The following is an 11,141-nucleotide window of genomic DNA, read 5'->3' as shown; positions in this document are numbered from 1 at the left end:
TATGTGAGGATGAGTCATTCTTCACAGTTTGCCCTTTACTGGCACATAAAAAGAGTAAGGGGATTTCTTATCTGTAGTTATTTTCTGGAAGAATGGGACTCCAGTAAAATCAACTTTGTTCTGGCTTAGACCCAGTGAGTGGAGTATCTTACACAATTCCATAGCAACTATATTTGTTGGTTCCCCCATGTCATAAAATAATCAGAGATATTATAGACAACAGATCTAAATGGAGTTGCTTATTATAAACTCCACATCATCAGACTTTTAAAATATAGTTTCAGCTTTCCTAGAAATGGAATCTTAAGCCAGCCAATTAGGATTGCATGATCAGCATTAATTAGGTAATCTACCTTAGATACTCTTTTCTCTCCTATAAGGAAAGTAACAAGTAATAGCACAAAAACAAATGTGTTTTTGCCAAGTACAAGTCTCTGCCCTCTTCTGCCTATAAGCATCTTTCATTTTGCACAGTTGTTTAGTTGCTTCCTTTCTGCTGGAAGGATGATGCCAGAGCATAAATCACTGAATAAAGCCAATAAAATCTTTAAATTTTACCCAGTTGAAATCTGTCCCTTAACTGAAGAAGCACAATAAAAATCACCACAGTGCACACTCGACTACTTTCATTCCTTAGAGTTTTGTGAACATTCTTTGCTATCTTTAGGGTATTTTCCAAAGTTAGGAACACTGGCGATAGTCTAGTTACTATTCCTTAAGTCCCCTCTTCTCAAGAGGCTGCTCTTCAAGCTCACTTAGGGTGTCCAGCAAGTTATTTCCAAAAAGAGAATGAGTTTGGAAAAGCCCTATGAGCAATTTTATAGGGTTGATCATCTACAAGCCCTGGTTATCTCTTAAATTTCCCCCCATCAGTTCTGCATCAAGGAAGCATTGTGGAATTTTATAACTCTAGGCAGAAACTCTAACTCCCATACAAGTAGCTCTCATTCTCTTATTTCGTCAGCCCAATTGTGTCACTGTGTTGTGCTGTACTGAGTTGCTTAGTCATGTTTCACTCTTTGCTAACCCATGGACTGCAATCCGCCAGGCTCCTCTTTCCATGGGGATTCTCCAGGCAAGAATACTGAAGTGGGTTGCCATGCTCTCCTCCAGGCTTGCCAACCCAAGGATCAAACCCAGATTTTCTGCATTGCAGGTGGATTCTTTACCTACTGAGCCACCCCAGAAGCCCAAATCATTACTTCTTTAAAAAAGCAGTTTGGAATGTTCAAACTGATCCCCTTGAAGTACAGACATCTCCCTTCCAGTAGTCCCTGGCTCATATATACTTAAATGACCCCAATGGGACTCTGTCCTTGGAGATAAGGTGAGAGAGTGAAGAGGTTAGAAAGGGAGGGTGAGAATACAAGGCTCACTGTGGAGAAGGAGAGGCTGTGAAGTTGAGGGAACTGAAAATAGACAGGATGGCAGCACTCAGTCAGCCTCTTCTCTTTACTTCTTCCCCATTTTATTTCCCCTTAATCTGTGAGTTCTATCTCAGATTTTTCCAGAGTGTGTGTATCCTGCTAAAAAAATTGGTAGGTGATTAATTTCCTATGGCATTAAAGTGTGATCTGAAAAAAATAAATAAATAAATAAAGTGTGATCTGAGAGGCAGCAACAAGGGAGTGAGGGCATCCCTTGGAAAATTTGCAGAAATGCAGAATTTCAGGATCCTACTAGACTAGTAAATCAAAAACTAAATGTTATAAAGATCCTGGGTAATTCATTTGCACGTTAATTGGAAGAAACCCTTGATGGGGTTCAGTACATATTGTCTCAAAATATGGCGTTTTGGTGTATTGCATATTTGAGTTGAAGACATTTGTGAAAAGGCAGGAGCAGGAAGGACTTTCTGACCTTCATCTGAAGTGGTTCATAAAACCCTTCAATGAGGTTACCCTTCTTATTTCGTGTTCCTTGAGGAAAGGAATATTTTTATTTCAAAGATGGAGGAACATTGAGAGGCATCTAAATACACATGCCTTGCTAAGTTTTCCCCAATTTCTTACCAATAGCTCAGCTCCCATTGCCTATCAAATTTCTTCACCACTGTCCACTCTTCATCAAATGTGGAATAAAAAAATACAATTTTGGGGGTCTTCATTTCCTCAGGCGGAGAAGGCAATGGCACCCCACTCCAGTACGCTTGCCTGGAAAATCCCATGGACGGAGGAGCCTGGTAGGCTGTAGTCCATGGGGTCGCTAAGAGTCGGACACGACTGAGCGACTTCACTTTCACTTTTCACTTTCATGCATTGGAGAAGGAAATGGCAACCCACTCCAGTGTTCTTGCCTGGAGAATCCCAGGGACGGGGGAGCCTGGTGGGCTGCCGTCTATGGGGTCACACAGAGTCGGACACAACTGAAGTGACTTAGCAGCAGCAGCAGCATTTCCTCATGAAGTATCCTATGCCATGAAAAACATATATTAAATAAATTTGTGTGATTTTTCTCCCATTAACCTATCTTTGTAAGTTTAATTTCAGATTCAGACACTCAAAAAGGTTCCAGGAAAACTTTTTCCTTTCCTACATCTGGGACTGTATTATGCAAAGAAGGGAAATAAGTCATGCTGCTTGTTTTACTTACTAAATGCTTACATATTTTTACTCTTTAAAAATTTGTGTAGCAATAGAATCATCAGTCACATAGAACATGGAGAAATTTTTTGGTTCAGTTCTATTTGAGTAAATGATTTAACCTCAAAGCCTCAAATACCATATGGGCAAAATAAGGGTAATACAAGTCATATGATCTCCACACATGCAGAGAAGTTTAGATGACTTAAGAGCACCTGACTCATAACAGGAACTTAATAAACATCAGGTCCTTCTCACTAACAAAATAAAAACATACCTGAGAAATAGTGATGCTTTAAGATTTAAATGACACACATATTATTGTTATAGGTTAATTTCTTGGTTTATCCAGAGTTCTTACAACAAACTTTGCGGAAAATGTCAAAGTTTGGGGACAAAGTGTAGACAACACACATGACTCAATGAAAGGCTTTGGATAGGAATTTGAAAAATGCAAGCATCCCTATGCTGAATTCCCATGTTGATGGCTGTTGACTAAGAGAAGTGATTGATCTGTGATCATTCTCACTAAAACACCCATCATTGCATTAGTGCATTAAAAACAAACAACAACAAAGGCAAAATTCTTATTAAGAAAAGAAGTTTCCTTCTTGGCACTCTGGTACAAAGTTGGAGAAACTCATCTTTATATCATATCACTGTGTCTTCATACCTGCTTTACAGATCACCTAGAGGTTTTTGGGTGATATGTGTTTTCCAGTTCACTCATCAAAACATATACTGTTTTGATGGAACTAGACCAGTTGTAAAGAAGTCCAGGGAAAGGTATATAAATTGGGAAGCAAAGACCCAGATCTGATCCAACAACTGCAGATTCCATCAATGGTGCCTGATGGAGTTCATAACCAGGCTAGAGATGCCTGTCTGGTCCTTTCACTCTTACTCTTTTCTTCTCCCTGTCATGCAGCAACAACCTCCTCAATGCCCCCTTCACCTCTTTGTTTCTGAGGGTGTAGATCAGGGGATTCAGGAGTGGGGTGACAATGTTGTAGAAGAGGGTGAGGAACTTGCCTTGATCCTGGGAGGAGCTGTTTCCAGGTTGCATGTACATGTAAATGATGTTTCCGTAGAAAAGTGAGACCACTGTGAGATGGGAGCCACAGGTGTTGAAGGCCTTTTGCCTGCCTGACGCTGACTGAATCTGTAACACAGCCCTCACGATGTAACCATAGGAGACCAGGATAAATACAAGCGGTGAGAGTACAATGCCCACTGCCAATACAAAGACAGTGCCCTCAATGGCAGCTGTATTCACACAGGCCATTCGTATCAGGGCAGGCATCTCACACAGGAAGTGGTCCACACTGTGACGCCCACAGCGGGGTAAACGTAGGGTGACTGGGGACATGGCCAAGGAGTTGGCCACCCCACAGCCCCAGGCTATCAACACCAAGCCTAGGCAAAGCCGGGGATTCATGATCACCATGTAGTGCAGGGGCTTGCAGACTGCAACAAACCGGTCATATGCCATGACTGCCAGGAGTAGACATTCCACACCACCCAGACCCAGGAATAGGAAGAGCTGGATGGCACAGCCTGTGTAGCTGATGGTCTTGTCACTTCCACTCAAGTTATACAGAAGCTGAGGGATGGAGCTGGTGGTAAAACTAAGGTCCAGGAAGGAGAGATGGGCGAGGAAGAAGTACATGGGAGTGTGGAGGTGAGGATCCAGCCAAGACACCAGGATGATGGTAGTGTTGCCCACAAGGATCAGGAGATATGCGATCAAGATAACCACAAAAAGGATTCTCTCCAGATAGGGCCGATCAGAAAATCCCAAAAGGATGAAATTTCCCTGGTTGCTCTCATTGGTCCCATCCATCTCTACTGCACCTGAAGAGGAATATTGATACTAATAATGTGAACAGCAATAAAATGGAGTGTTTACTATGAATGTTTACAGGCATTCTTCTATGTTTTTTACATTTATTTACTCATTTAACTCCAACTAGAATGGTACAAAGTTGGCACTCTTACTATCCTTGACCTACAGAAACGGAAACTGAGACAGATGTATGTTAAGTAAATTATCATATTCTAGAAGGGGCAGAATGAATTTTGAACACAGAAAATGGGGCTTAGAGTCTTTATCTTTCACTGATGGTAGTGCCTCTAATCCCAAAGTCAGGAAAGATAAATCCTCCCATGGCCCAACTATTGATTCTTCTTGAGACACAAGTTCTTAAGCTCCTGCTGTAACCTCAAAGGCCCAAAGACATACCCATGTTATGCAGAATATTTGTCTGTTCTTATCCCAAAGACACACTTCATTCATTTGATTATTATTCTTGAGGTAATTTTAAAGTATCTGTATAGATAATATATAAGACAATAAAATATTACTAAATAATATGCACATAAAATTAATCTCTCTTTGTCTCTTTCCTGCCATCTCTGTCTCTATTTTTCTGTCCCTATGTGTGTATGTCTTTCTCTCTCTCTCTCTCTGATAGGTCTTGCATAGAAGGAATAATTCTTTTCTTCCAAAATACTATATACTGCTTGAGGAAAAAATATAACATTTTGTAATGGATAATGCAACTTTAATGCAATTATTCACATATATGTTCAGAATTTCTATCAAATTGCAATTCCAAGAACCTATCACATTCAGAGCAAAGAATGTTTGAGGACAAAACCACAAGTCTTACAGATAGATATAGAGAAGTAGATTGCAAACAATTTAAGTTGCAATTCCAATCTCCTCCGTTACGATCTCTTAACCAACAAGATACCATTACAAGCTATTGGAAAGATCACTTACCTTTACATAGTTTTCCCATCTAATATGGTAATACTCAAACTACTTACACACATGTTCTGTTATTTTATTAATATGAAAAAGTTGGTAAATATGAAAGTTTATATGTATGCTATATAAAACTCATATGACATATAAAAAATGAGATTAGGCAGGAAAATTCTGAAGGAAAAAAAAAGTCTAATGAAAAGAAACTATCCTTATATATATCCAAACATACACTGAAAATATAATAATTTAACATGATCGGAATTTCCTTGGTGGTCCAGTGGTTAAGAGTCCACTTTGCAATGCAGAGGACATGTGTTCCATCCCTGGCTGAGGAGCTAAGATCTCATATGCTGTGGGCAACTAAGCTCACACCACAGCTAGAGAGAAGCCATCAGGCTGCTGAGAAAGATCCTGCAAGCTGCACCTAAAACCTGATGCAGCCAAATAAATAAATATTTAATATAAACAACAAAAAAAGAAAAAAGAACAACAACATGATCACTGAAAAGGCATTTGGGGTTGGGGAGTGTGGATCCTTAAATTACTCCTTTCAACAAAACTAATTACAAATCAAATATTTAAAGTGTTAAAAATACAGCCACTATAAGAAAGTCAACCATTGCTCAATACACCTCTCTCTTGCTCTTTTTTTTCTTTTTCCTGATCATCTTGGATTTAGGTAGATCTCACTAGATAAGTTGCAATTTTTGAAAGTATGAAGCAAAATATATATTTGATTCCATATTTTTTAAAAAAATCTATACTACAAAAAGATAACTAACAAAGTCTAAAGAATAATGTCAATACTATCGAACTTCAACATGAAAACTGAAAGCTGTCTTAACAAGAAAATATGTAACAAAGTAATGTAGATAATAATTTGAGCATTTTACAGAAAATAATTATTTACAATAATGTGACAAAACATCAGAATTGTTCTCACTGATGATTGAGTATATAAAGTATAAATATAAATGTATTTGCTTCTTAGATATGTATTTATAGGTGTGGTATATACAGAGTTGGGGAAAGTGTGGGGAAATGAGCCCATTAACTCCTGATAGGAATTTAAATTGAAATAGTATCTTTGGCAGAATCTTAGAAGAGATCATTAATTATGAATAACATATATGCTGACATTCTTCATGTTATTTTAACAAAAACAATTATACCTTATAAAATTTTAAATCACATGTGGTTTTTTGACTCATTAATTCTGAATATTGGAATCTGTCCTGCATTTATTAACATACAACATGTAATGTAATTCCTCCAAAGTCTTCATTATAGTATTGATTGAGACAGATAATACTCATAAATAATATATATGTTCAGTTATTGAAATGATTTAATAAATAACAACCTTGTGAACTTGAAACAAATAACTACTAAATAAAAATAATATATGTATGTGGCTTCACTTGGCATTTTTTCCAAAAATCTTATTAATTTTAAACAAGGAAAAGGCAAAATGTAATGTATAGTGAGGTTATATGTGGTCTGGTCCCATCTTTTCGGTCAGTAAATCTATATATAAATATTCATACCAAAATAGAACCAATATCTAGAAATATGTACATTGAATTATCAAAAAGGCTCACTTCTAGAACATGAGATGGAGTTTAAGGGAGACTTTAATGTCTACACATCTTTTGTTTATAAAATAGGAAATAGTAATCATGAGTTGTTATAAAATTTAAAAAGAATATTTATACATGTATGTGTATAGGATTATATACCTAGGAAATTTCCCTAGAAATGATTCTGTCTTTTTTAAAATCAGTTAATGTATCTTTTTAACTTAGTTATTCCTTCTTTACAGAAATCATTGCCTCATCCCCCTTAATATATATATACATATATATATATATACATATATATATATATATGTAATTATCAAACTGAAAAAGGAAGAAAAGTAGGAAGAAAGGAAGTTAGGAAGAAAAAAAAGACTGAAAGAAACTTTCAGTCTACATAATAATACCAGTGTTTTGAAACAAACTGATGCACAATTTCATACTCTTAAAATTGTAAATCCTGGGATATAAGAGAAAATTGAGTATGAGGAGCTGAAGATGAGCCAAATGCAATGACAAGGCAAGAGTGGTTTTCAAGAGAACTGGAAATCCAGTCTCTTGAATTGCTTTTACAACTTTGATGCTGGCTTCAAGAATGGCTTCTTCACAGGAAGATTAAAGAAAACTGAAAGCGAGTGCTCTTGCTAGTTTTCAATCAAGAAGCTGTGCCTTTTCTCCTGTTCAAGTGGAACACTTGTCCTAAGCACTGGGGACCTGAGATAGCGTCCACAAGCCTTGTTGCTGTCACACACCTTTCTACCTGGAAGAAACCCACCTCTCAGATGGGATCCAGAGTACCTTCACTTTCTAAGCAGCTCTGGGAAGGAACTAATTTCTCCCCTTATATTCAAACTTTGGAAGGAATATAATAAGTTTTCCTTTCTCTGTTTGAGGTCCTTCTTAACATATTGGTTCAGGGTTAACAGCCTCCCCTACCTTCTCACATCTCCACCGGTGGTTTATACTTCGTAAGAACCTTTTACAGCCACCATGAATATCTTCATATTTAATTCAATCGTGCACTTGTGTTTTGCACACAATGAATTTTATTGTATGTCATGTGGATTTGTCACCACTGTCTTGGTGAGGGGAGAGAATGGGCAATAACCTAGTTATCTTTCATTTTACATACATGGGCACAGCTTGGGAGATCAAAGAATAAACAATTCATTGCTTACTATTGTAGTTCAAGTCTTCCCTATCTTGGAGAAACACTTCCTCTTCATTGCTCAATGGTAAAAAAAAAAAAAAAAAAAAAGCAGTAACAAGTGCTAAACTGGAGAGATCAAAGCTCTTCCTACCCACGTGGGTGATGACTCATAGAAAGGTCAGGAAATGAATCCAATTATTGACAACTCACAGTTTTTCAGATATGATTTTTCATGGAGTTGGAGATAGCAGAACAGATCACCTGCTTGAAGACTATTGATTTTTAAAACATGTTTTAAATTGAGCATTTAGGAGAGTGTGCGCTGACACTGTACCTAGAGGTAAAATCTATTTTCCTTGTAGGTGCTGGTCAGCATGTGAACACTGTGGTCCCCAAATGCACTGTTCTACCTCAGAAATGCACAGAATTAAACAACAAAGCAAAAACAACAACAACAAAAAAAAAACATATTTTTTTTCACCTCCTAGAAAGCAGGAAGTCATACAATTAAAAATTTTAGTTTATTTCCAAAGCATGTCTAACCTTGCAGATTCAATAATCTCAAACTCACACAAATTTCATATTCCAGTAGCTATACTGGCATATGAAAGAAAATGGGGTTGATGATTTCAGAGTGGACAGCAGGCCTAGATCTTCCCAGTCTAGAGCTGGCATTTCTCCATCTCCTCCCATGAGGCTATAATATCTTTTCAATGCTATTCTTTTTAATGAAACACACATCTTAGATCTTACTTTCTAATGTTTGCCTGACAGATAACAAACTGCAGCCCTAGTACAAAAAGTGAACTTTTATGCTGCATTTATTCATATTTTGTCCCTCACTACTTTTATATATTATACTTTAAAAATTATTTTGCATTGGTAAAGTTATTGCTTTCTTATGACTAAAAAATAGCTTTATATATGTATTTGTCTGTAGATTTGCGTCTTGGCATGGAGTCACAAAGAGTTGGACATGACTGAGCGACTGAACAACAAATGTCAGTTATAATCCATACATTTTCCAAGAGCAAGGAGGATGTTTATCATTTTCTTTTTTCTATTTCTTTGATACGTTTCATGTGTTGTTTTTTTTTTTTTTAATTTATTTAACAAACCAACAAAAGGGTGCAGATTGATGAGCAGAACTCCTTTGTTGGATATTCTGAGACTTAGTTTCCAACATGGTAGATAGGGGGATCCCTACATCAACAAACCTTGGACACCAGCAGAGTATCTGAGAATTCAACTCAATTCTAATACTACCCAGAGAAAGTATCAGATTTTACAGGTTAAATGTTCAGTCTTACAAGACTTCTTCCACTGCCTAACCATTTCAGAAGCCAGTTGCAAGCCCAAACTATTACCTGTGCTTCTGACCAACTGGATACAGATTGAAGGTTCCATCAATCCCCTCCTTGGACTTCAGATCCCAGCCACAAGTCCAGGTTGTTACCTGTGCTTCTGAGCAAATGGCTCTAGATCAGAGATTCCCATGACACCCTCCTCAGGTTAGATGACTTTGTTAGAATGACTCGTAGAACACAGAAAAACATTTTACTTACTAGATCATTAGTATATTTTGAAAAGGATATAACTCAGAAACAGCCAGATGAAAGAGATGTAGAGGGCAAGGCATGTTGGAAGGGCATTCTCCGTGTATCTCCACATGTTCACCGACCAGGAAGTTCTCCCAACCCTGTCTTTTTGGGCTTTAATGGAGGTTTCATGAAATATCATTGATTGATTACAACATTGGCCACTGGATATTGATTCAACCTCTAGCCCTTCTCCTCTCCCCAGAGGTCAAGAGGTGGGGCTGAAAATTCCAACCATAACTGTCCCCGTCCTTAAAGTACTTTCCAGAGTCACCTCACTAACATAACAAAAGACATATTTATTATCAACACTTAGGAAATTCTAAGGTTTAGGGAGCTGTAAGTCAGAAATGCATAAAACTTACAAATTATAATATCACAGTTCCTAAATCCAGAAGTCTACTCACCATTTTTACTCGTAGGCTACCAGGTATCATTAAAAGTCAGAAGTCAAAATGTGTGGATCTTATTATAGGAGGATTGTGAGTTGTCTTACTCCCGCCTGTGTGCACACAGGTGCTCCAGCCAAGTGCAATTCCAGATGTGGGAGGAAATAAAGGCACTTCTCTTGGGTTGGCCCATTCCTCTATAAGTGAAGTGGACCACAATATTTGTGTAGAGGAGTTTATGCTGATGACAGTAAGATGCAGTTCTCCTGAGAAAGACTGGAGATGGACCAGTGGTCTGGTTTTCTCAACAGCCCCAACCTCTAGGGAAATTTCTGAACCCACAGGGGTCATTAGTACATACACTGAGGTGTGATGTAGGTATACATCACATCAAACTCTATAATCTCCCATAGGGTCCAGACAGAAAATGAGGACTATGAAAATTTGTTCCTTGATATGAAAAGGACTTATTACTTTACGTAAGTAAAATTGGAGACTCAATTTTTCTTCCATAAATATAGACGGAATATTTGCTTCCTTTCTCTGTTCCTGAGAATTATCATGTATCTAAAAATTAGCCAAAGTATAATCAGTCCCATCCTACTTGGAAGAATAATTTTTTTTTCCCTTAGTTCTATTGATAATACTGCAAAAGTATTTTGTCATTTTTTTCCTAAGAATTTTTTTTCATGAAAAAGAAAGGACTCATTGACCTAGACAGCTGAAAAATTGGATAGGTGCAATGGTTAATTTAGAACTTTATTATTAATTTAAGGAACCAGTAGGGCAACTGATTTTATTTATTTACTTAGGATTTGAAGCGAAGATGTCAGCATAGTGGATTTATACTTTAGTTTCAAAAAGTAACTAGGGTAAAATTAAGCAATTACCAGGAACTCTTGATTTATTAGACTGTGTATATATGACTGTGCTTTTAATGTTCTTATTTAAGTGATGTGACACCCCAAGGCTAAATTTTTTTCAAAATATAAATAATAAAAGTCAATAAATGAACAGCAATTGAGTCCCTGAAAATGGTCAGACAGTATCAGAGAAAACCAGGCTAGTTTGA

At 37.2% G+C, this 11,141-nt stretch overlaps 1 protein-coding gene across 1 annotated transcript; it reads right to left on the bottom strand.

Moving 5' to 3' along the window:
• Nucleotides 1-3,453: 3,453 nt before the first annotated feature.
• On the bottom strand, nucleotides 3,454-4,425 carry LOC147369195 (olfactory receptor 2W3). The gene has a single exon (XM_086413484.1). It carries the CDS (start codon nucleotides 4,423-4,425, stop codon nucleotides 3,454-3,456), a length of 972 nt encoding a protein of 323 aa, XP_086269610.1.
• Between the last annotated feature and the right edge of the window lie 6,716 nt (nucleotides 4,426-11,141).

This window comes from Bos grunniens, chromosome 7 (assembly GCF_055505025.1).
Source record: "Bos grunniens cultivar Pamir isolate PY7600 chromosome 7, Bosgru_T2T1.0, whole genome shotgun sequence".
NCBI classification, from domain to species: Eukaryota; Metazoa; Chordata; class Mammalia; order Artiodactyla; family Bovidae; genus Bos; species Bos grunniens.
The sequence above is the reverse complement of the archived record's forward strand: the minus strand, read 5'-3'. Positions and strand labels throughout refer to the sequence as shown.

Bases quoted from the DNA above. Each gene is read 5' to 3' on its own strand.
- LOC147369195 (XM_086413484.1), bottom strand. From the start codon at position 4,425: ATGGATGGGACCAATGAGAGCAACCAGGGAAATTTCATCCTTTTGGGA.